At 42.6% G+C, this 25852-nt stretch overlaps 1 protein-coding gene and 1 long non-coding RNA gene across 2 annotated transcripts in view; both read left to right on the top strand.

Annotated features, from left to right (window-relative positions):
• The window catches only part of LOC128442545 (protein NLRC5), a 145106-nt gene that overhangs the window by 48953 nt on the left and 70301 nt on the right, over positions 1 to 25852 (top strand). Inside the window, exon 19 of the mRNA XM_053425049.1 lies at positions 7445 to 7618. Within this exon, the coding sequence (XP_053281024.1) occupies positions 7445 to 7618 (174 nt within the window). The remainder of the gene's footprint in view (positions 1 to 7444; positions 7619 to 25852) is intronic.
• LOC128442774 (uncharacterized) lies at positions 2517 to 4695 on the top strand. The gene is made up of 2 exons (XR_008338884.1): positions 2517 to 3448; positions 3588 to 4695. It is a non-coding gene; the product is annotated as an uncharacterized LOC128442774 (long non-coding RNA).

The raw sequence follows: 25852 nt of genomic DNA, 5'->3' as shown, positions 1-25852 counted from the left end.
ACAATTACTTTAATTTATCAAAGGAGCTATTCCCTCCACCCAATCTATGACTAGACAGTTCATGCATTAGCTTCAGTTCACTTTCTTCTTTATGATGTACCTGAAACAACAAAAGAGAGATATAGAGAAAAAGAGGGAGGGGGAGAGAGAGAAAGTCCATGGTGTCACATTCCTGCTTCCAACAGCAGGCAGAGCTTCGTCACAGGCCTCTCCAGAATGCTGGTCCTGGTCCGAAGGCGCACAGAGCGTACCAGGCCCTTTGCATCTGCTCTCACATCCAAGATTCTCCCCATCAGCCAAGATCCTCTTGGGGCTGCAGCGTCTGCAATGAGGACGATGTCTCCAGGAACGAGATTTCTCCTTGGTCTTGTCCATTTCTGTCTCTCTTGCATCATTGGTAAGTATTCAGCAATCCATCTCTTCCAAAACAGTTCTGCCATGTATTGTATTTGCTTCCACCTTTTCCTGATGTACAAATCATTGCGGTCAAACAGTCCTGGTGGCATGATTGGCTTCCCCTTTAACATCAGAATGTGGTTAGGTGTGAGTGCCTCCAGGTCGTCCGGGTCATCAGAGACTTTAGTGATGGGTCTGTCATTCAATATGGCCTCAGCCTCACAAAAAACAGTTTGGAGCCCTTCATCATCGAGAATTTGCTGTTTTAGAACTGAAGTCAGAACACTTTTCACAGAGCGAATCAGGCGCTCCCAAACACCACCATGATGGGAAGCTGCTGGTGTGTTAAAGCTCCATTTTATGCCATCCTGGACCAACGCTCTCTGAATTTTGCCATGATTTAAACCAGCCAGACTTTCCTTCAGCTCCCGGTTAGCTCCAACAAAGTTTGTGCCGTTATCAGACCTGATGGTGGAGATTGGGCCTCGTCTACAGATGAACCTCCGGACAGCATTTATACAGGAATCTGTATCCAACATATGTGCCACCTCCAAATGCACAGCACGGCTAGTCAGACAGGTGAAAAGCACTCCATACCTTTTAAGAAGACTTCTGCCTCTTTTAACCTCAATGGGCCCGAAATAGTCAACTCCAACATCTGTGAAAGGGGCTCTATCAGGCACCACTCTTTCCTCAGGCAAGTCCGCCATCTTCTGTTCAAGGAGTTTCCCTCTGTTGCGTCTGCAAACAACACAGTCAGATATAACTTTCCTTGCAGCAGAGTTTGCATTGATGATCCAGTACCTCTGCCGCAGCCTGGACAGCATGTGATTTCTTCCTGCATGTCCCAGTTGATGATGAATATGACGCAGAATCAGTACGGATACATGCAAATCTTTGGACAAAATGACTGGATGTTTGGACTCTGTTGGTAATGCTGATTTATCCAGCCGACCACCTACTCTGAGGATTCCATTATCCATCACCGGATCCAGTCTGTACAGAGGACTCCCTTTTGCAACAATTTTACAACCATTCTTCAATGAGGAAATTTCAGCTTTAAATTTGTGTTCTTGTACATACTGAATGACTGACTGTTCTGCTTTTTCCAGATCTTCAGGAGTCAAGATTTGTCCTTTGAGTGTGGCTTTAAAGCTCTGAATTTTCCTTTTCACTTCCTGCTCTTTTGGCTCCAGCTTGTCCTGGCTGAGATATTTAGAGGCACACAGCTCCTTTCTCTTCTGTCCCAATAACACAAGAGTTCTCTTGACCTTCAGCAACCAGGCAACAGACCTTTTTAGTCTCGTCCAGGATGAAAAGTAACAGAGCAGGCGATCTGTGGCACTTTCAGAATCCACAACAACAGAATTTACAGTCAACTCCCTTTTGACCTCTGGGTCATCTGCAGGAATAACATGAAGATCAGCATCCAATTTAGGCCAAACCTCCTTTGGCCCACAGAGAAACTTCGGCCCATTTATCCATCTCCTGCCTGTCAGGAAATTATCTGCCGTCATTCCTCTTGATGCATCATCTGCTGGATTCTCCTTAGAACAAACATATCTCCACTGATCAGTATCTGATGCTCCTCTGATGAAGGAGACTCTGTTTGCCACGAAAGTTTGAAATCGTCTGGTTTCATTACAGATGTATTTAAGAACAGTTGTGCTGTCGGTCCAGAAAACTGACTTTTCCAGCTTAAGTTGCAACTCCTTCTGAAGCATCTTGTCAACTCGAACTGCAAGAACTGCTGCTGTGATTTCCAGTCGAGGAATTGTTGTCTGCTTGAGTGGAGCAACTCTGGCCTTTCCCAACAGAAATGAAACCTGAACGCTGTCATCCTTTTCCAGTCTCAAATAGGACACTGTTCCATATCCAACTTGGCTGGCGTCAGAGAAGTGGTGAAGCTGTGCAGTGGCAGGGTCTCCAAAGTCTCTGGGTTTCATACAGCGATCCACATTGAATTCAGCCACCTTCTGAAGATCCTCCAACCACTCAAACCACTTCTTGGAGAGAGAATGGGGGATAGCTTCATCCCACCCCAAGCTTCTCCTACAAAGCTCCTGTAACAACAGCTTGGCTGGAATGGTGAGTGGGGACAAAAAACCTACGGGGTCATAAAGTGAGCTGACCACTGACAAAATACCTCTTCTTGTCTGTGGCTGTTCTTGCACTGAGGTTCTAAACTTGAATTTGTCAGTTTCAATGCACCACTGTAGCCCCAAAGCTCGATCCATCGGAAGCTGGTCCACATCCAAATCCAGCTCCATCACTTCCTTTGCTCTGCAGTCTTCAGCAATTGACAGCAGCACTGTTCGGCTGTTGCTGATCCATTTGGAAAGATTAAATCCTCCTTTGTGACAAAGCGCAGTCACATCCTTGACCACTTGCACTGCCACCTCCTCTGAGGCCACTGATTTCAAGCAATCATCGACATAAAAATTACACTTTACTGTATTGACCACTTCATGGGGGAAATGTTCGGCATTGTCATCTGCTGTTCTCCTCAATGCATAATTTGCACAGCTTGGTGACGACACAGCTCCAAACAAATGAACTTTCATGCGATGTTCCACTGGAGCCTGTGAAACGTCTCCCCCAGGCCACCAGAGAAAGCGGAGAAAGTTGATGTGCTTTTCAGAAACATGAACTTGGTGATACATTGCTTGGATGTCGGCCATTACTGCAACGGGCTCTTGTCTAAATCGAACAAGGACTCCAACTAGAGAGTTGGTAAAGTCAGGGCCCTGTAAAAGCTGACAGTTCAGTGACGTCCCTTTGTATGCTGCTCCACAGTCAAAAACAACTCGCAGCTTGCCTTTTCTGGGATGATAAACCCCGTGATGAGGGATATACCATACATTTCCATCACTCTGTTTAGGTTGATCAGAAGGCACCACTTCAGCATATCCTTGAGCCACCATGTTGTTTAAAAATGTGATGTACTCTCCTTTAAATTGACCATTCTTGGCAAACTTTCTTTTCAGGCTCTGGAGGCGCTGTTCTGCAACATGACGATTATTTGGCATGAGAGGGTTTTCCTGCCTGAAGGGTAAGTCAATGCAGTAATGGCTTCCAATTAACTTTGTGGTGTTATTCATAACATTCATAAACTTGACATCCTCTCTGGACATTTCAATCTGTTCATCTGATGACCTCTCATTAAAATCATGGTTAAACTGTTTAACCAGCATTTCTTGAAGATGTTCAACAGAGATCCGGTTGGATGTTACAGCAGAGCAGTCACTTTTATTCTTGTTGCTCCCACCACGAAGTGGACCATTAATGACCCAACCGACCCTGGTTCTGACAGCATAAGGTCCTTCATCCTGGCTGTTTATGAGCTCCCAAGGCTCCATCACTTTTGGTGCATCAGTTCCAATGAGCAGATCAACACCTTCCTCAATGTCATGAAGTTGAACAGCCTTGAGATACGACCACTGATCAACGTCCTCTTGTCGTGGAATATTGAGTGATGAGACAGGCATGTTCTTTTGTGTTAAAACATCAGGTAACTCAATAAAGTCATTCATATTCAGACCAGACACTTCCAGACCTGACAACACATGAGCATTTACTATCTTCTTTTGACCCATTGTTCTTAACAGAATACTTGTCCTTTTACCTCTCACATTCAATTTTCTTGCCAAGTTCTCCGTACAAAATGTTCCTGAGCTCCCAGGATCCAAGAAAGCATACGTCTGCACAGTTTTGTTGCTCCTCTGACTCTTGACTTTGACTGCAACAATAGAAAAAATGGAGGCATCTTCCTGACCGGCCCCAATATGGCCACAGGTCTGAAACACTGCAGGTGAAACATTTGAAGAGCTCACAGACTGTTGATCAGAGGGTGTGGCTTTATCCTGACGCTCTATATGAAGGACACTTGGGTGCTTTTGGTGACACACGTTGCAATCCAAACGACTCCTGCAGTATTTGCTAGTGTGGCCTTTTTTCAGGCAACCAAAACAGATTCCTTTTTCTTTAATGAAATTAATCTTGTCCCTGTGTACTGTCATCTTGAACTGTGAGCATTGGTCCATTGAATGATTAACTTGTGAACAGAACAGGCAGTTGAGAGTGGAGGACTTGATCTTGTTTCCTGTATGTTGAGTTATGACTCCATCCTTTACTGTAGTGACGTTAGTAGCAAAGCTGCTTCCCTTTTTCCTTTGTTTGAAGTGACTAACAGTGGAAGCTTTGGAGTTGGTGAGCTGTGGGTCTTGAATGTTGCCAAAAACTGGATCTGAAGCAATTTTGACTTGTCTTTCAATAAAACCAACAAGATCAGCGAACATTGCTCTGTTACCTCTTCGTTCTTGCAGATCACAAGCAACATTTCTCCATCTTTCCCTTAACTTGTAAGGAAGTTTCACAATGATGCTCCTCATGTTAGATGGTAAGTCCAGCTCTTTCATGTTCAGCAGTTGCTCTGTTAAGTTTGAACATCCACGTAGAAACAAAGAGAATGATTGCAACCCTTTAATGTCCTCACTTTTTACAGGTGTCCAGGTAAGTATTTTTTCCATGTATGCAGCTGCAATTTTGTGTTCATTTCCAAAGTGCTCCGCAAGAAGACTCTTGGCTCGGTGGTATCCCTGCTCTGAAGGCAAGTGCTGACAACTGTGCACCAGGTCTTTTGGCTGCCCCCTGGTGTACTGTTCAAGAAAGTGCAAACAGTCACTCCAATTGTCTGTTTTCTCCTCCACTCCATTTTCAAAAGCTCTGATGAAAGACCTGTATTGGAGTGGGTCTCCATCAAAAACAGGGATATTCCTAGATGGGAGGTTAGAGCACAGATTTTGTTGGACAAGCAACGCAGCAATGTCATTTTGTCTTTGCATAATGTTCACAATGTCATTTTGATGGTTGTCAGTCAGAGCAGTTTGATGGTGAGCATGTCCCATTTGAGTTCCATTTACAGTTTGCATCACATGAACTGGAGCTTCAACTTTTAATGTCATTTCATCCATTTGTTTTTGTTTAGGCTTAACCACTGGTGGTTGGAGTTCAGGAGCAGACAAACCAAGAGCATGATCTTTTTTTTTTATTTTATCAGGCACAAAGGTGTTGGCATGGGGATTTAATTCACTCGCACCGTGAGAGTTGTTCCTTTCAAAATAAGAGTTCATGCCGTTTGAATGTTTTGAGCCACACTGTGAACGGATTTCCAAGACTTGAAGCTTTGCCTTTGTTGCTGCCAGTTCCGTTTCAAGCTCAAGTTGTTCCTTTTCTCTCCTCAGTTTTTCCTGTTGCGCTTCTATTTGATGTTTCCTTTTTTGCGCAGCGATGCGCTCCACAAGCGCTGCCTTATCGGCCTCAGCTTTGATACGTGCAGATGATATTGATGAACTCCGTGATAGTCGGGAGTGTGATCTTAGCGAACTTGATTTTATACTTGCAACATTGGAGGCACTATCTTCAGGATGTATTCCATCAGCAACACATTGATTGTCAGGATCGTCTTTATTTGTTTCAACATATGGATGACCCGCCTCAAAGAGCCAGCCTTTTACGTTGTCAGTGAAATCACAAAACATTGTCATTTTTTCCAAGAAGTATTTGCTTTGCCTTTCAACTTCATCTTTGGGCAAAGGTAGACTCATAAAAGATGTATGGGTTTCATTTGCGTCTTGGTAACATTGCATGAACACAGCAAGCTCATTCTTTACTGAATCAACGTTTTGTATTGATGCCATCAACGCACTCATATGTTCCATGCATCTTTTAGCTTGTTTGCATTTTGCACTCCTTTTTTCCTGATACCTTATCACAATGTATTCCATTCCTTTAGAAGACATTTTAACAACTCTTTTTGATGACGGCTCTTCAGCCTCCGTTGCAGCAACATCAGACATTTTTCCGTTTCTTTTAATTGCTTTCTTTCCTTTTTTATTACACCAATGACAGTCCACAAGCGCACATAAGAGCAAGTTGCAAACACACGATGCTTATTGACCAACAGATCCTCTTCATCAAACAAACACACACTGCGGCCGGCTTTTTATGAATAAATGAATGCGCCGTGGCCGTGCGTAAAAGTAGACATGTAGCAATTCAACCATGCACTCATTGAACTCCATGTATTGTGAGATACTGTGTCAAACTCCACTCGTTTGGCCGTTTTCCATTACAGCTTTTTACAGTTATATCACATACCGGTTTCTTTGAGAAGGTTGAACGTCTTGTCGATCTGGGCCAGAAGCAGCATGCGCGCCGTGGCTGAGTCCAAAAGGTGATTAAACAATCTCTGCTTTCCATTCGTCCATAATGCGCACAATGCAACAAGTCCAGTGTTGAAGCTTATTTCCTTTGAGTCCAAGGGCAGGTTTTTTACTTATGTAGCAGCCGATTGTCAAACAGATAAACGTATCAAATCAAACTTCGAATTATACTAATCAAAGGGCCACTGTTGCACCATGGGTTGTGGTGTACGCGGATGGGAAAAACATAGTGTCCAAACAGATGTCCAGTTTCTGCGAAAAGCGTGGTTTATTTAACCAAACAGCGAGCAAACAAAGAACAAAGAAAATTCCTGTGCCTCTCCCGCTCCGGTAAAAAACCATTTGCCCACCCAGGTGCATGCTGGTCCCTTACCGACAGCCTACCTATATAACTTCAGGTGCCCCCCTACCGTGCCCAAATGAAACAAAACACAAATAATAAACAAGAAACACCTAAAGTAAACAAATAATAAACTAGAATACTAATAGAAATCTAATCATAACGAAATCAAGCAAATTGACTGAGAATAACCAAAAAACTAAATACTCACTAAACAAAATAATAAACTAAACAGCACTAAGTCCTACAACTAAATAAAAAGCTCCAACAACTGAGTTTAGCTCGGGATTTCCTAAACTGATCTGTAGGACAGAGACCGGGTCCAAATAATATATTTTTCTTAATCAGGACTCGTTTTCAGTCCAACATATCTGATTTCATATTTATCTTCCATGTTATGAGTCTGTGCTCTGATGAATATTTGTATGTTATTTTCACACATGATCTCAGTTTAATTTACAGTTAAGTTTTATCATTTATTCAGGTTGTATCACTGCAGACTGTCCGAGATCAGCTGTTCATCTCTGGCTTCAGCTCTGAGGTCCAACCCCTCTCATCTGAGAGAATTGGATCTGAGTAGCAACGGGCTGCTGGATTCAGAAGTGAAGGAGCTTCTTGATCTAAAGCAGAGTCCAACCTGTCGACTGGAGACTCTGAGGTCAGTAGATGGTTGGAGTCAGTCCACGCTGCTTTCATCAGTGTTTTCCTAAACACAGTCAGTATCACAGATCCAGGGTCTGTGCTACCAAGCAGGATTTGTGGACATCAGGTCAACTTCAGGTTTAGTTTTTTCAGTTCTACGAAGCTCGTCCACTTCTAAACGAAGTAAATCACCATGGTAACTTCTGATGAACGGCTAACCTGCTCCAAGTTAAGTTGGAGATCAACCCTTATAAAAGCTCCGCCCACTGACCACAGTGACTCTACACTGGTGTGTGGTGCACACTTTCCTTAAAGGGAAGTTTAAATCAATGTCTGGTTGGTTCAGTTGATCTCTAACTCACCCAGAACATCTCAATCTCTCCAGACTCATCCTGTCACCAAAACACAAAATGCACTCAATCAACTTCCTGAAGATAGGTCCATCTGTTTTTATAGAGTAATGATGTCAGAGGTTTCTACCACAGTGTGTGTCCTCATAGTCAGTGAGACAGTGTGTGTCAAACTAAAGCTCATTATCGAGGCCACATCCTGGGATTCGAACGTTTCTCCTCAAGAATCTTTTTCTCTTCCACTCATCTTGTTAGTAAACAACAGATTCAGATCTCGTGGCCTCGAGTTACGTTATCTCGTTCACACACGTTATATATTTTTACCAAATGCCACCAGGGGGCGCTGTAACTTACACATTGAAACAATCCCAGATGTTTTACCAGCTGTTTTTCCTGCATTTAGCAGCTGTGACTGAGTTTCTTTTATTCTGGATCATGTAATTGTTCTCCTCTGATTTTTATTATAGAACAGTTTGATCCTGGTTGTGAAATATGAGCCTCTGCTGTCAGTCAAACTGTCCATGTCTGTGATTGGTCATACACAATAAACCCTGCCTCTTTTATGTGCACGTCCTCACACAGTGAAACATGGCTTCTCCTGTAACAGCAGTAAATCCACCTCTCAGGTGTCCACTCTGCACTTTGACATGCAGAGGAAACACACTGAGCTCTTAGCGTGTTCATTCCAACACGTGAACATGAAGCAGAGAGGAAGCTGCTCCATCTCTGAACAGGACTGAAGTCCCTGCTGCTCTTTCTACTGGATGTGCTGCATCGCTGACTCACAGCTGATGAAGTGAGTCTCTGTAACACTGATGTCTTCTTCTCTCAACAGGTGGAGGGGGGCATCTTCGTGGAGGTGAGTGTGAAGAGGACAGTGTGTGTGGAAGGAGGCTGAGCTGTGTCCTGAGGATCCAGAGGCTGAAGCAGCAGCAGCAGCTTGTGTGTAGAGCGGCTCTGACTGGGCCTTGTTGCTGGGAGGCAGAGTGGAGACAGAGCTCCAGAGGAGTCAGAGGAGGTGAGCTGCTCTGAGATCAGCTGACACACAGTGTCCAGTCCACCATCCTCCCTGTGTGTTCCTGTAGATGTGCCACAGCATCATCAGTGGATCTGCTGCTGCTCTGTCCTTTGACTCAGTGTCTGCAGACACACTCCACCTCCTCCACTCTTTTATTCACTCACACAAACACACTCAGCAGATTATTTCTGTTCACGACGACATGACTGCAGATCAACACTTTTCTAAATCTGTATTGAAGTAATTTAAAACCTGTGGAGTCTTTACCTGATTTGTCTTGTGTGTTTTTGGGGTTTAATATGTTGTAAAAATGTAGGGTTATGTAGTTACTGAAATAAAAAGATACCAAACATCAGCAAGCTGATTTTTTTTTTACGTGACATTTAAAACTAGCCGCATTAGCCGAGGATTCTAAAGGATTCAGGCACGTTCATAATATATACTAGAAATAGTAAATTTGCAGTTTAATGATGGAGACAACTGAACTCAGACGTCTGAATACTGAGAGGAAGAATGAGGTGAGAGGAAATGAGAAATCCCTTAAATTATAAGGGAATAACACTGTTTCAATTGGAGAAATTTCATGAGAACTGAGAGCTTTGGAGATACTTGGTATATAAAATATAGAAAGGAAATTTTATGAAGAATCAGGCAAATATATATGGATTAAACTAAAGTAGAACTAAAAAACTTAAATCAGGCTCACTGGATATGCAGCACATGGAGAAATTCCTCTGGAGGAGAAAAGAAAAACCAGACATGACGTGTGACGTTCTTAGAAAAACACAGATTAAAATTTATTCAGCATTTTACATTTCGCAGGACATCAAAAACAATTAGTCACTTGTTTATAAATTAAACTCATCAAATCGTTTGATTAGTCGCAAGTATTCACACGTTATTGACTATTTCATTTTTTTCTTTTTTAAAGGGGGCAACAGTTAACATGTACATATGTGCAAGAGTAAAGTCATCTTATCAAAATGATCAGTCAACCCAACTCGTCTTTTCAGTTCAAAACATCCTTCTGAGCTGCGTGTGGCGCTATTTATACTTTTACTACTCGTAGTAATTTGAGGAAAAATTAATACAAAAAAAAATAAAACAAATTATAATTCTGATCCATCAGTTTATGAAAATCCCCCCCCCCCCCCATCACAATGAGTGTTGCTGGTTTGAAATCCCATTCCCAGTCCAGCAGCTATTTTTAGAACTGACTGTGATAAGAACCAAGGCCGCTGTGAAATACTCAGAGGTAGTGAATACTGTAACACGCTCAACAAACCAAATAACATTAAAAACACCAACCGACCACCACACAGACGCAGCACTCACACACGTAATCAACACAGACACCGGAGCGCTTCCCTTCACGACTCCTCGGACGCCACGTCCAGCTTCCTCTGAGGGATGTAAACGGTTTGGGAGGCCACGTGTCCAGCTGTGGTCAACATGGTGGCCAGAGGCGAGAGGGGGACCGGCGTGTGGAAGAAGCTGTGCTGGGGGAGGGCGGTCCCTTTGGGGGTGGTCATCAGGGGCTGGACAACAGACAGAGTTCAGTTAGTGGGACGGCTCATGATTCACGGTTATGATAAATAAGTCAATGGAAATGAAAATAAAGATTGAAAAGCAGTTTCAATCCTCCCTCCAATATCTTTTTGTCAAGTGTTACAATCAATTTGACCATTTATTGATATTTTTGAAGGACTCAATTTTTTGTTTTGCACTTCCCTGAAGTCTGGGCACTTTGGACAGACATTAAAAACTCTGCATCTTATATAAAGGATATAGTATATAAGTTTACCCCTCTAGTTAAATTCCATGACAGACTTCCTCAGACTGAACAAAGCTGATGACATTATACCAGTGAGTCTCAACCTGGGGGTTGTGAGATAATTTCTTTACAAATTCAAATGACATTTTGTCCTGGGAATTGTTTTGTATTGAATTGTCAGTACCAGTGATAACATCGAATAGTGGTTATTGAGTGTTTGTGAGAATCAAAGTCTGTGTCTGGTTCAGAGTAAGTTTAACCTGCAGGAGTTTCTGGAGGCTGGTGTGATGTGTTTTGTCGTCTCAGTGGAAACGTCTTTACTGCAGCATTCTGAGAGAGCAGGACAGACAAGATCCCAAAATCTGCATTTTACATTAGAGCAGGTGATGTTTATTTCTACATCCTGCATCAGAGCAATGAATAAAAGAACATTTCTAATTCGTGCGAGTGTGTTTCAGCGGCTGTGGAGGGAGATCTGGAGGAAAGTGATCGTTTTCGTTCAAACTCAATCTACTGTTGCTTTTATTTCTTCTTTCACTCAATGAAGAGAAATGTTTTCTTTCCCTTGTATCAACGGTTTTCACAGGGAAACTTTGCCAATGAATATAAAGATCATGGCTGGAGGATAATCATTGAAGCAAACTCACTGCAACTTGACTGGTTTGTGGAGGCTGTGATTCTAGTTCACCTTGAGACACTAGAACTGTTTCACTGCAGCTTCTCATTGGTGTCGATCTCCTCATTTAACACTGAGTGAGAAAGTGAAGACGAGTGTTTCCCAACACGTGGACCTGTTGGATGAATTAGTTTCTGTTTGTTGCAGGTTCATTCAAAGTGTGTGAACTCTCCCAGTTCACACACTTTCCAATTTAAATTCAAAGCTAAAATTACCCACAGTTTATTTGTGTTGCATATTTCAATGAGGCGATTCAAAGTACTTTTCATATGATATAAGAGGCATCATAACGAACGGTCAAAGCAACATTAGACAATATCAGAAAGAAGCATTTAAACTGAAATTAAAAGAGAATAAAAAGAAATTAGGAAATATACAGACTGGATGTTGAGCACAGACCAGTTGAGGACGTCATCATTTAAAGGATGTGGAGAATCTTCAATCTAATCGGACATTGACTTGAAAATCACACTTTTAATTTAAAGAAATGTGTCCACTCCTGGGTCAGCTACAGCATCCAGGAGCCCACCGACTGCTCCTGCCAGTGGTCCTGAACACACAGAGTATGATTTTCTGGTGCCTCTGCTGGCAGGGAGGGTGAAGTGCAGCTTCATTTGCAGCAGTGACACGCGACAACTTTTTTTTGTCATTTATAGTTTTGATTTTAGCTGAGAAAGTTTTAATGCTGCTAGATACATTTTTTTCAAAAATGAAATGTACACTTAAAGCTGTAAACGTATCATTTTACCATCATCTGTAGTTAAAGATGGACGACATGGCTGCTCCTCAAAAGTGAAGCCAAATCATCTTGATCGCCCCTTGCTGGCTGGCTGCAGTATAATTCATAAATCTTCCCTCCTCCATGTTAGTGGTTGGGATCAGAGATATTTTGGCTTCATTTTTGATCAACAGGTGTCACGAATTCGCCTTCTTATTAATATTTTCAGTTTGTCTGTTAAGTTTTGTTTACTAATTCTTTTCTCATTTCAGAACTCTGCCACTCCCCTCCTGCTCTGCACCTTCCTCATTCCTGTGATCCCTTCACCGGCTCCACCCACAAACGCACCTGTCTTCCATACTCTCATTAGTCTCCCCTCTATATCCGCATGCCTGTTCCTCTGCCAGATCGTTTAGTGTGTTCGTACCTAATCCTTCCAGCGTTTACCTCCTGATTCCTTTCCTGCCTGATCTCACCCGTGACCTGCCTGCTCTTCCCCTGGACTCCTCTTCTGCCTGCCCCTTGTCGGTTCTGTTTGCTTTGGACTGACTACCTGGCTCCTGACCCCTGCTCTGTCTACCCTGGATTATCTCTGGCCTGCTCCTTATTGGATTTGTTCTGATCGGACTGACTACCTGGTATCTGACCCCTGCTTCGTTCCAATAAACCACGAACTTTGCTTATTCCCACTCTGCCTCATTGTCGTTTGCTTTTGGGTTCACGCCTGCCATTCTGCCGGTCCTGACAACAGGAGGAAGTTGAGACGTCATCCATCTGTATTTTACAGTCCATGGTTCAAAGTTACTGTTCAAACTGCTGTAGCGCCACCTCCCTGTCAGCCTGCAAACTCTCTATATTTCTTCCCATTGTGCCTGGTTTTTGTAAATAACAAAATTTCACAATGTTTGAAAATGTTTTGCAACATCCAACACTTAGATTTCCCTCTTAAGACAATTAATTGTAAATGTACTGTTAACACACATCTTTTAGATAATCAGAGGGAGTCAGGTGAATCAACTGATTTGAATCCAGCAGTATGTGGAGCACTTTATTTATTTATTGGAGTTCGATAGAGCAAAGCTGTTTTTATTTTGTGGAAACATTTTGGTCCAAACGGAGAAGAAACAAACCAAACTTTGATTTGGTTCAATTATCGATGAAAGAAAATACAGGGAGAGCCCGGTTGAGCGTTATAGATGAATGTTTCTCTGTGGACCAAACTTCTTTTTGTGTTTGTTCATATCAATCACTGGATATTTTAAAGTTAAAGAGGATTTGTATTGTATAAATGTACATTTTAATTTTTAAGACTAAAACTGGTTTTCGTCTGTTAATTAGATAACAGGATACTGTGCAATATAGATTATGTTATCCCTGGTTAATATTATTATTATTGTTATTATTATGATTATGATTATGATTATTATTATACTCATGTCAGGATGTTATGCTGCCCCCTGGCGGCCAAACATCGGCTGAACAGACATCAGGTCTTGATCTTGGATCAGTAACAGCTCACTGTCAGGACCCAGTGTTAAAGGGAAGATCTGCATCAATGATCATTATTAACTAAATACTATCCCAATAAAAAAAGATCTGTGAACATGAACCAGTTCATTTTCATGTGTATGAATTGGACTTTGAACTGGTTGTTTTCAAGACTGAACTGGTTCAACAGGGAGGAGGAGCCTGTGAACAGGTAAGTGTCAGACTCCTTTTTCACTTTGATGAGCAGAAGGAAGAAAAGTGAGCAGGTGAGTGTGAACACAACTTTTCCGAAGGTTTTACTGTCTCACTCTCACACCTGCTGTTAACATCAGTCTGCGGATCACAAGACTCTAAGTTTGTCAGTTCACACCTGGTGACAGACGTAGTTTCATGTGATCGGATCCCAGAGACAGATGTGATCAGCAGCTGTGGAACAAAGAGCCTTCAATGGACTAATTAACAGAGTTAACTCACAGTTACACGTTTTATCTTCATCTGTTCATCAAATGTTTAATAACTGAACTTGTTTTAAGAATCATACGTTGCTTCACCTTAGTTGGTATGTGAGTCTGTGTGTGTGTGTGTGTGATTGTGTGTGTTTGTGTGTGTGTGTGTCTGTTTCTTTTTGGGTGTGTTTCTTGACGGACTTGTTTGTCCTGATTCCTTTGAGCTCACAGTGTTTTTCCTCTCAGACTGATGATGAGTGGTTATGAGGAGGAAGAGGACAGAGCAGAGTCTCCAGTGTTCAGCTGTGTGTCTCTGAAGAGTGACATGTCCAAAGATTTTCCTCAAGACTTCAGTAATGAACCTGGACCCTCACACACAAAGTAAGAGACCTGCTACAAACATGTGAACCTCCAAACTGAATCCTCAGAGAATGAACCAGTGAATGATGTGTTCTGAATAAAACATGTTTGTGTTTACAGAGGTCAGGACCACAGACTGAGAGCAGAGTCTCCATTGTTCAGCTGTGTGTCTCTGAAGAGTGACTGGTCCATGCATCAGCCTCTAAACTTCAGTAATGAACCTGGACCCTCACACACAAAGTAAGAGACCTGCTACAAACATGTGAACCTCCAAACTGAATCCTCAGAGAATGAACCAGTGAATGATGTGTTCTGAATAAAACATGTTTGTGTTTACAGAGGTCAGGACCACAGACTGAGAGCAGAGTCTCCAGGGTCCAGCTGTCTGTCTCTGAAGAGTGACTGGTCCAAAAATGAGCCTCCAAACTTCAGTAAAGAACCTGGACCCTCACACACAGAGTAAGAGACTGTTTCTACTGGGACCTGCTCTGAAGAGGATCTAGTTTCCTCTAGTGTGGCCCCTGCATTAGGACACAGCTTCATTGAAGTTGGTGACTAATCTCTCAGAATCACTCAAAGAGCTCAGACCTCCACCAAGAACCAACACGCTCCTTATGAAACCACTTGGAAATTCACTAGAGACTCATTTTGATTTGACTTATTAGGAAATGTCTTCACAGAGAGAGGAAGAGGAGTCATGTTTGTGAGGAGGAGAAGTCGTCCTGCTGTGCTTCGTGTCAGGACGTTCTGAAGGATCCAGTCTCCACCAGCTGTGGACACTGGTTCTGCAGACAGTGTATCGCCTCATACTGGGACCAGTCTGGAGACTCCTCCTGTCCCCAGTGTGGACAAAGATCCAGAACAGGAGCTGGAGGTCAGACAGCCGGTCAGAGCAGCACTGTACATGTGTCTGCTGATGTCTTCACTTCTGACAACAGCACATGTGGTTTTATTTTGTTCCTTCATACAGCATCAACATTTAACATCGTTAGAAAAGCACAAAGTTAAAAAGCTTTTATTTTCTGTAGTTTTTCTGTATCTGATGAAAACAATCGGCAGATTCTCAGATTCTCTGTCTCTGACATTGTTTCTTGTCTTTCAGCAGATCATGGTCTGCAGGAGGTTTCAGATGAACATAAGCTCAGTGTGAGGAGGAGATGTGAACATGTGACTGAAGGAAGTGATGAAACAGGAAGTAGAACCCTCCTCAACAGGATCTACACTGAGCTCTACATCACAGAGGGACAGAGTGAAGAGGTTAATACTCAACATGAGGTGAGGCAGCTTGAGACGGCTTCCAAGAAGAAGATCCTCCACGACACTCCCATCAAGGTCCACGACATCTTTAAAGCCTCCACTGACCAGCAGAGCAGCATCAGAGTCGTCCTGACCAACGGAGTCGCTGGCGTTGGAAAAACCTTCTCGGTGCAGAAGTTCACTCTGGACTGGGCAGAGGGTTTAGAGAACCAGGATGTGGATCTGCTGACTCTGCTTTCGTTCAGGGAGCTGAACCTGGTGAAGGACCAGCAGCACAGTCTTCTCACGCTGCTCCATGTTTTCCATCCAGCGTTACAGAAGCTCACTGCAGAGACGCTCGCTGTCTGTAAACCTTTGTTCATCTTTGACGGCCTGGATGAAAGCAGACCTTCTCTGGACTTCAACCACAGGGAGCTTGTGTCTGAGGTCACACAGAGGTCATCAGTCAACGAGCTGCTGACAAACCTCATCCGGGGGAATCTGCTTCCCTCGGCTCTCGTCTGGATAACCTCCAGACCTGCGGCGGCCAATCAGATCCCTCCTACATGTGTCGACAGGGTCACAGAAGTACGAGGCTTCACTGACGACCAGAAGAAGGAGTACTTCAGGAGGAGATTCAGTGATGAAGAGCTGTGCAGCAGAATCATCTCACACATCAAGACGTCAAGGAGCCTCCACATCATGTGTCAAATCCCAGTCTTCTGCTGGATCAGTGCTACAGTTCTGGAGCACATGTTGACCACAGACCAGAGAGGAGAGCTGCCCAAGACCCTGACTGACCTGTACTCACACTTCCTGCTGGTTCAGACAAAGAGGAAGAACAACAAGTACGGTGAGGGACATGAGACGACTCCACAGCAGCTGACGGAGGCTGACAGGGACGTTCTCCTGAAGCTGGGGAGGCTGGCACTTAAACATCTGGAGGAAGGAAACATCATGTTCTACCAAGAAGACCTGGAGCAGTGTGGTCTTAATGTCACAGAGGCCTCAGTGTATTCAGGAGTTTGTACTGAGATCTTCAGAAGAGAGTGTGTGATCTTCCAGAAATCAGTCTACTGCTTTGTTCATCTGAGCGTTCAGGAGTTTCTGGCTGCAGTCTACATGTTCCACTGTTACACCAAGAGGAACACAGAAGAACTCAACAACTTCTTGGGAACATATGGGGACACAGACAGTACTTTATCTCTAGATGACCTCCTGAAGAGAACCATGGAGAAATCCCTCACCAGTACAAATGGTCATCTGGACCTGTTTGTTCGCTTCCTTCACGGCCTCAGTCTGGAGTCCAACCAGAGAGTCCTAAGAGGCCTGCTGGGTCGGACAGAGAACAATCCAAAGATCATCCAGAGAGTCTTAGGAGGCCTGCTGGGTCGGACAGAGAACAATTCAAAGATCATCCAGAGAGTCTTAGGAGGCCTGCTGGGTCGGACAGAGAACAATCCAAAGATCATCCAGAGAGTCATCAACAACCTGAAGGAGATGCAGAGTGATGACATTTCTCCTGACAGAATCATCAACATCTTCCACTGTCTGACTGAGATGAACGACCACTCAGTTCATCAGCAGATGAAACAGTTCCTGACGTCAGAGAACAGATCAGAGGAGAAACTCTCTGATATCCACTGCTCAGCTCTGTCCTACATGCTGCAGATGTCAGAGGAGGTTCTGGATGAGTTGGACCTGAAAAAGTTCAACACATCAGACCAGGGTCGACTGAGACTGATCCCAGCTGTGAGGAACTGCAGGAAGGCTCGGTGAGTCCAGACATGATCAATAACATGTTCAATCAGTGGAGATGAGTCGTTCTTCAAATACACTCAGTGTTAAATGATTCTCATTGTTTGGGGCAGCATGGTGTTGCAGTGGTCAACACTGTTAGTGCAGCCTTTCTTTGAGGAGGAGGTTCTCCTGGTGTCTGCAGGGTTTTCTCTGGGTTCTCCAGCTTCCTCCACAAAACCAAAGACATGTGGATCAGAGTTAGGATGATTTGAGACTGAAATTCAGTGTCAGCTGTTGTGTTCTTTTAACCCAAATATGATAAGAGCCCGTCTCGGTTTGGTTCAATCAAGTATTTATTAAGAAGCAATGAAAAGGTATGAAAAGTACAGCATAGCAATGGGCACCCAACGCACAGCCCAGGCCCTCTAGCAGCACCGGGCAGTCACGAGTCGCACCGCACGGACGGCCGTTTTAATATTTTATTAAAGTAGGTATAACTTGATTGGTCAATAACGGGGGGTGTCACTGTCGTTTAGACTTGGTTCTTCCTTGATGGTGCTCAGGCGTAGTTCCAGCCTCTTGGCACTTGAATCAGGAGCCGCTCCGTTTTGCTCCTCCTCTAATGGTTGCTTGGCAAAATCTTCACTTCGTGAAAATGTTAGTTCTGTATTTCATAAACAAGTCTTGACCCGGCTGACGCCTTGTGGGTCGATGTTGTTGTTCATTGGAATAAAGAATATTATGTTCCCGCTTCATCGGCTGTATGTTCTGTTTGTGTAAACATGCGCATACTCCAAACAAAACAACGCATTGCCTATCTTCCCTCCTGAAGCTCGGGCAGCTGCTTGAACTCTGTGTGATGTTGACTTACGTTAAGGGAGTTATGCTTTAATACAGAAACATTAGGTTTGAGAACAAGTTAAAGTGCAGTGTATCGTATGTCACAGATTTACGGTCTCCACAACAGGCAATGGCTCTTATCAGACCTTTTATCAAGACAGGTGTGAGATTGTACAGCGATGTGACGCACACACATTCTAACTAAGCAACAACAGTTATTATAAGTCATTGTGTGAAGGCCATATATCCAGCCCAAACTGCTCCTGCCCCCACTGTCCTTCATTTGTTTAGAGTTCAGTTCTATTGCCATCTACACAGACACACACATACAGACAAACATAGATAAAAAAATCCCAACACAGCTGAGATTGGTGGCTACTGGCGTGTGTGTGTGTGTGTGTGTGTGTGTGTGTGTGTGTGTGTGTGTGTGTGTGTGTGTGTGTGTGTGTGTGTGTGTGTGTGTGTGTGTGTGTGTGTGTGTGTGTGTGTGTGTGTGTGTGTGTGTGTGTGTGTGTGTGTGTGTGTGTGTGTGTGTGTGTGTGTGCATTAAAACGTATGTATACTTAAATATATGTATACATCTGGTTTGTATGTAAACATTCGGTTTGATTAATTTGTGGAATTAACGTGTTAAAATAATAATTTTAATTAAGACTAATTAACGTGTGTGCTAGAATTTGCCGTATATTTATTTATATATATGTATATAAGGGCTGTCAAAATGAATGCGTTAACGGGGGATGATTCATTTTCTGGAATTTAAGCTTTAATTATTTTAAAGCATGCACAGAATGAGCCGCTCCATGAACCCCCCACCCCTGGACTTTTTAAGTGTAAACTGGCTCAACGCTGCTTCTGCAGATGGGCTCAGATTAAGATTTCACATTCACAGTTACTTGTGTCAAAGGTTTGGTTGTTTGTTTGACTTAAAAAAAGAAAGGAAACAGTTTTATTCAACCATCTTATATTTGCTAAAATAAAGAAAAAAAGAGGGCAAAGTCTAAGGAACCCTGATTGTTTAGGATAAAGTTTGAAAAAAAAAAAGTTTCTAAATAAAATCATCCTATGTTTGATCAGAGGCAAAGTAAGAAAGACACATTTAATTATGGTGAGGTATGTCTTAGGTTTATTTTATTTAATTTTTCTATCTTACTAACAATCATTTGGACTTGTCAACAAAAAACTAATGTTAAATGTTTTTATCCATCTTCTGTCATTTATCTTTCTGTTCCCACAACAATATACAGAGCTAACAAGGATTTTTCGGGCATTTAGAAATGATCAGATAAATCACAGCTTCTCTGTGTTTAGGATGAGAATCACTGACTGTTCCTTTAAACTGAAGAAGCAGAACTGGAAATATAGTTTATTCTTCTTTCTGGTCAAACTAGAATTACCACCCTGCGTTTGCACACCATCACCAACCAGTGCAGTGTCAGTCCCTCCAGGTTCCTGACATGTTTTATTCACAATAATATGAGGTCACTGTAACCTTTGACCTTTGACCACTGAAATCTAATTAGTTTATCTTTGAGTCCAACTGGGCATAATGTGAAGAAATCCCCTAAAGACAGACTTGAGACATCATGTTCAAGAGGCCAGAAACAAGTTGTGTTACCTTGACCTTTGACCTATGACCATCTGAATCCAATGAGTTTCTCTGTCAGTCTGAATGAACGCTTGGACCAAATCGGAAAGGATTCTCTAGAGGAGTTTTTAACATGTTCATGAGACAAAAAGAGGATTTACCAGGATGAGGGTTACATGATCACGTTTTGTAAGAATGTTGTGTTTTCTGATTTAATTCTAACAGATGTTTTCTTTAATTGCAGACTCTGTGGTTGTGGACTCTCAGAGACTCACTGTGAAGTCATGGCCTCAGCTCTGAAGTCAGACCCCTCACATCTGAGAGAACTGGATCTGAGTGACAACGAGCTGCAGGATTCAGGAGTGAAGCTGCTTTGTTCTGGACTGGAGAGTCCAAACTGTCGACTGGAGACTCTGAGGTCCTTAAATCCTTCTTCACTTTCTTTCTTATTCTGTCATTATTTATTTACATTGTCTCAGTTCTGCTCTGCTCACTGTCCCTCAGTCATCTGTCACTCACCCAGCCTGTCAGTCACATCCACCTCATCAACTCCATTCACCTGCACTCACCTGCTCCTGATCACTAAGAAAGTGTCAGTAAATAACATGTGGACTGAGGCCTAGCACTCGTCTTCCTCAGGTTTTCAAAATAAGATACATTCTTAGTCGCAACATATTGGACAGTTGATAAGTATAGAAACAAACAGGAAGTGACTGTCAGGAGCCATCCCTACTTTAAACAGTGCTTAATTACACAAACCTGCTCAGTGACTTAACACAAAGAGAAGAAGGAGATGAATGAAACAATGGTCCAACATGTCTGATCTGATATTTATCTTCAGGTCACAGACTGGACTGAGGTCAGCAGCGTGTTGAGAGTCTGTGTTGACATGATGACGATCCACAACAACAGGAGGACACATTCTAATATTAATATTTCTTTATCCAGGTTGAGGAGCTGCAGACTGTCAGAGATCAGCTGTTCTTCTCTGGCTTCAGCTCTGAGGTCAAACCCCTCTCATCTGAGAGAACTGGATCTGAGTGACAACGACCTGCAGGACTCAGGAGTGAAGGAGCTGTGTGGTTTTCTACAGAGTCCAACCTGTCGACTGGTGACTCTGAGGTCAGTTAACTGACTGACTTTTGTAGATCTCATATCTATAATACAGCAGTTATACACAATTGATCTAATTTAATTCAAATTTAACATAATTCCTCTTCATACAAAACTTGAATCCATTCATTAATTAATCTGTGACATTTTAAATATTCAGCTAATTGTTAAAACATTGAGTTTAGTTCTGGATTTCCTAAACTGATCTGCAGGACAGAGACCGGGTCCAAATGATGTATTTTTACTGAATCAGGACTTTTTTTTCGTCCAACATGTCTGATTATGTATTTTTCTTCCATGTTATGAGTCTGTGGTCACATGAATATTTGTATGTTATTTTCACACATGAACTCAGTTTAATTTACAGTTAAGTTTTATTCTTTATTCAGGTCGAATCACTGCAGTTTGTCAGAGATCAGCTGTTCTTCTCTGGCTTCAGCTCTGAGGTCAAACCCATCTCATCTGAGAGAATTGGATCTGAGTAGAAACAACAACCTGCAGGATACAGGAGTGAAGGAGCTTTGTGGTTTTCTACAGAGTCCAACCTGTCGACTGGAGACTTTGAGGTCAGTTCACTGACTAACTTCTGTAGATATCTTATCTATAGTACTGCATTTATTCCTAATTGATCTCATTTAATTCTAATTGAACATAATTCCTCTTCATACACAACTTGAATCCAGTCATTAATTAATCTTTGACATTTTAAATATTCAGCTAATTGTTAAAACATTGAGTTTAGCTATGGATTTCCTAAACTGATCTGCAGGACAGAGACCAGGTCCAATAATATATTTTTACTGAATCAGGACTCGTTTTTTGTCCAACATGTCTGATTATGTATTTTTCTTCCATGTTATGAGTCTGTGGTCACATGAATATTTGTATGTTGTTTTCACACATGAACTCCGTTTAATTTACAGTTAAGTTTTATTCTTTATTCAGGTCGAATCACTGCAGTTTGTCAGAGATCAGCTGTTCTTCTCTGGCTTCAGCTCTGAGGTCAAACCCCTCTCATTTGAGAGAACTGGATCTGAGTAACAACAACCTGCAGGACTCAGCGGTGAAGGAGCTGTGTGGTTTTCTTCAGAGTCCAACCTGTAGACTGGAGACGCTGAGGTCAGGCATCATGTTTAGTATGGTGACATCTAGTGGTGAATCTTCATGTTGCAGTTACCCCCCCCCCCCCCCCCCCCCCCCCCCTCTTTTCCAAACATGAAAGAGAACCTGTGGTATATTCAGTTTTCATGGAAGTCAAAGGGTTTAGTTTGTCCAGTTTGGGCTACTTTAAAATACATGGCTGTCTCTGTAGATAGGACCCACTCCTGTTGTAAATATAAAGTTTGTAAATATAATGTAGTTAAATATTAATGTCTGATTTTAGGGTAAAGAAAACAACAATTAGACTCTACTGTCATTTAACTGCTTACATGGGTTCAAGTTGTATTTACTTGTCTTGCTTTGCTGTCAAATCACTTTGTAAAGTCTATTTTTCAAAAGTACTATATCAATAAAGTTCATTATTATTATTATTTATTCAGATTGGATCACTGCAGACTGTCAGAGATCAGCTGTTCTTCTCTGGCTTCAGCTCTGAGGTCAAACCCCTCTCATCTGAGAGAACTGGATCTGAGTGACAACATTCTGCAGGACTCAGGAATGAAGGAGCTGTGTGGTTTTCTACAGAGTCCCACCTGTCGACTGGAGACTATGGGGTCAGACATCATGTTTAGTGTGGTGACAGCTAGTGGTGAAGTGTCATGTTGCAGCTGACCCCCCCCTTCCCCGTACAAACATGAAAGGAACCTGTGGTAGCGTCCGTTGTCATAGAAACTCAAAAGCTTGCTATGTAGAGAGGACCCACTCCTGATGTAAATAAAATATAGTTCAATATAAATGTCTCATTTTAGGGTAAAGAAAACAACCATTCGTTTCCAACCAGTTCAGAACACAGCAGCTTCTCACTGGTATTAAACAGCAACATCACATCTCCCTGATCCTCGCTTCTCTCCATTGGCTCCCTGTCTGTTTTAGAATTGATTTAAAGATTTTACTGATCATTTTTAAATCATCTAGCCCCAAACTACAACACAGAATTATTGAGCCCGTATGTTCATGCACGCAGCCTTAGATCCTCAGGTGGATCATGCTGTTCCAAAGTCCAGGTTGAAAACTAAACCGTGCTTTTACCATCAGGGCCCCTCGGCTTTGGAACGGCCCACTGAGGAGATAAGGCGTCAGTGACTTCTTTTAAATCACCTCTTAAAACTTTTATGTGATGTTGTCTTTTTACTGTGTTTTTTTAATCATATTCACCTTTTATTTACTTGTTCATTTATTTCTATTGTCATTTTACTGCTTTTATGGGTTAAAGTTTTAATTTACTTTTCTTGCTTTGATGGCAAACCACTTTGTAAACTCTGTATTTAAAAATAACTATATCAATAAAGTTTATTATTGTTATTATTTATTCAGGTTGGAGAGCTGCAGACTGTCAGGGATCAGCTGTTCTTCTCTGGCCTCAGCTCTGAGGTCAAACCCCTCTCATCTGAGAGAACTGGATCTGAGCTTCAACGTACTGCAGGACTCAGGAGTGAAGGAGCTGTGTGGTTTTCTACAGAGTCAAACTTGTCGACTGGAGACTCTGGGGTCAGTTCACTGACTGACTTTTGTAGATGTCATATCTATAATACAGCATTTATACCCAATTGATCTCATTTAATTCAAATTTTATAAAATTCCTCTTCATTCATACATAACATGAATCCATTCATAAATGAATCTGTGACATTTTAAATATTCAGCTACTCGTTAAAACACATCTGAGTTTAGTTCTGGATTTCCTAAACTGATCTGCAGGACAGAGACCGGTTACAAATAATGAATTTTTACTGAATCAAGACTCGTTTTTAGTCTAAAATGTCTGACTTCATATTTATCTTCCATGTGATGAGTCTGTGCTGCCATGAATATTTGTTTGATATTTTCACACATGAAATCAGTTAATTTTAAGTTAAGTTTTATCATTTTTCCAGGTTATGGAGCTGCAGTCTGTCAGAGATCAGCTGTTCTTCTCTGGCTTCAGCTCTGAGGTCAAACCCCTCTCGTCATCTCAGAGAACTGGATCTGAGAGGAAACTACCTGCAGGACTCAGGAGTGAAGAAGCTGCTTGATCTACAGCAGAGTTCAACCTGTAAACTGGAGACTGTGAGGTCAGTAGATGATTGGAGTCAGTCCACGCTGCTTTCATCAGTATTTTACTTAACACAGTCAGTATCACAGATCCAGGGTCTGTGCTACTAAGCAGGATTAGTAGGTTTAGTCAGGTTTAGTTTTTTCAGTCCTACGAAGCTCGTCCACTTCTTAACAAGGTAAATCACCATGGTAACTTATGATTGACCACAGTGACTCTACACTGTTGTGTGGTGCACACTCTCCTTAAAGGGACGGATAAGGGAGTTTTAAATCAACGTCTGGTTGGTTCAGTTGATCTCTAACTCACCCAGAACATCTCAATCTCTCCAGACTCATCCTGTCACCAAAACACCAGATGCACTCAGTCAGCTTCCTGAAGATAGGTCCTCGAACATCACTACTCATGAGTAGTGATGTTCGAGGTTTCCACCACAGTGTGTCCTCAGAGACAGTGTGTCACCTCAGAGTCAGTGTGTGTCCTCAGCGTCAGTGTGTGTCCTCGGAGTCAGGGAGACAGTGTGTGTCCTCAGAGACAGTGTGTGTCCTCAGAGTCCGTGAGACAGTGTGCAAAAATAAGGCTCATTATCAAGGACACATCCTGGGATTCAAACGTTTCTCATCAAGAATCTTCTTCTCTTCGACTCGTCTTGTTAGTAAACAACAGAATCAGATCTTGTGGCCTTGAGTTATTTATCTCGTCCACACACGTTATTATATCGTGGTCACTTAATATATTTTTACCAAATGCCACCAGGGGGCGCTGTAACTTACACATTGACACAATCCAAGATGTTTTACCAGCTGTTCTTCCTGCATTTAGCAGCTGTGACTGAGTTTCTTTTATTCTGGATCATGTGTTTGTTCTCCTCTGATTTTTATTATAGAACAGTTTGATCCTGGTTGTGAAATATGAGGCTCTGCTGTCAGTCAAACTGCCCATGTCTGTGATTGGTCATACGCAGTAAACCCCGCCCCTTTTATGTGCACGTGCTCACACAGTGAAACATGGCTTCACATGTAACAGCAGTAAATCCACCTCTCAGGTGTCCACTCTGCACTTTGACATGCAGAGGACACACACTGAGCTCTTAGCGTGTTCATTCCAGCACGTGAACATGAAGCAGAGAGGAAGCTGCTCCACCTCTGAACAGGACTGAAGTCCCTGATGCTCTTTCTACTGGATGAGCTGCATCACTGACTCACAGCTGATGAAGTGAGTCTCTGTAACACTGATGTCTTCTTCGCTCAACAGGTGGTGGGGGTCTTTTTGAAGGTGAGTGTGAAGAGGACAGTGTGTGTGGACGGAGGCTGAGCTGTGTCCTGAGGATCCAGAGGCTGAAGCAGCAGCAGCTTGTGTGTAGAGCGGCTCTGACTGGGCCTTGTTGCTGGGAGGCAGAGTGGAGACAGAGCTCCAGAGGAGTCAGAGGAGGTGAGCTGCTCTGAGATCAGCTGTCACACAGTGTCCAGTCCACCATCCTCCCTGTGTGTTCCTGTGGATGTGACACAGCATCATCACTGGATCTGCTGCTGCTCTGTCCTTTGACTCAGTGTCTGCAGACACACTCACGCTCCTCCACCTCCTCCACTCTTTTATTCACTCTCATAATCTGAACACAGACACACTCAGCAGATTATTTCTGTTCACGACAACATGACTGTAGATCAACATTTTTCTAAATTTGTTTTGAGTGAATTTGCAGCATCGTTT

This window comes from Pleuronectes platessa, chromosome 1 (genome assembly GCF_947347685.1).
Source record: "Pleuronectes platessa chromosome 1, fPlePla1.1, whole genome shotgun sequence".
NCBI lineage: Eukaryota > Metazoa > Chordata > Actinopteri > Pleuronectiformes > Pleuronectidae > Pleuronectes > Pleuronectes platessa.
The sequence above is the reverse complement of the archived record's forward strand: the minus strand, read 5'-3'. Positions and strand labels throughout refer to the sequence as shown.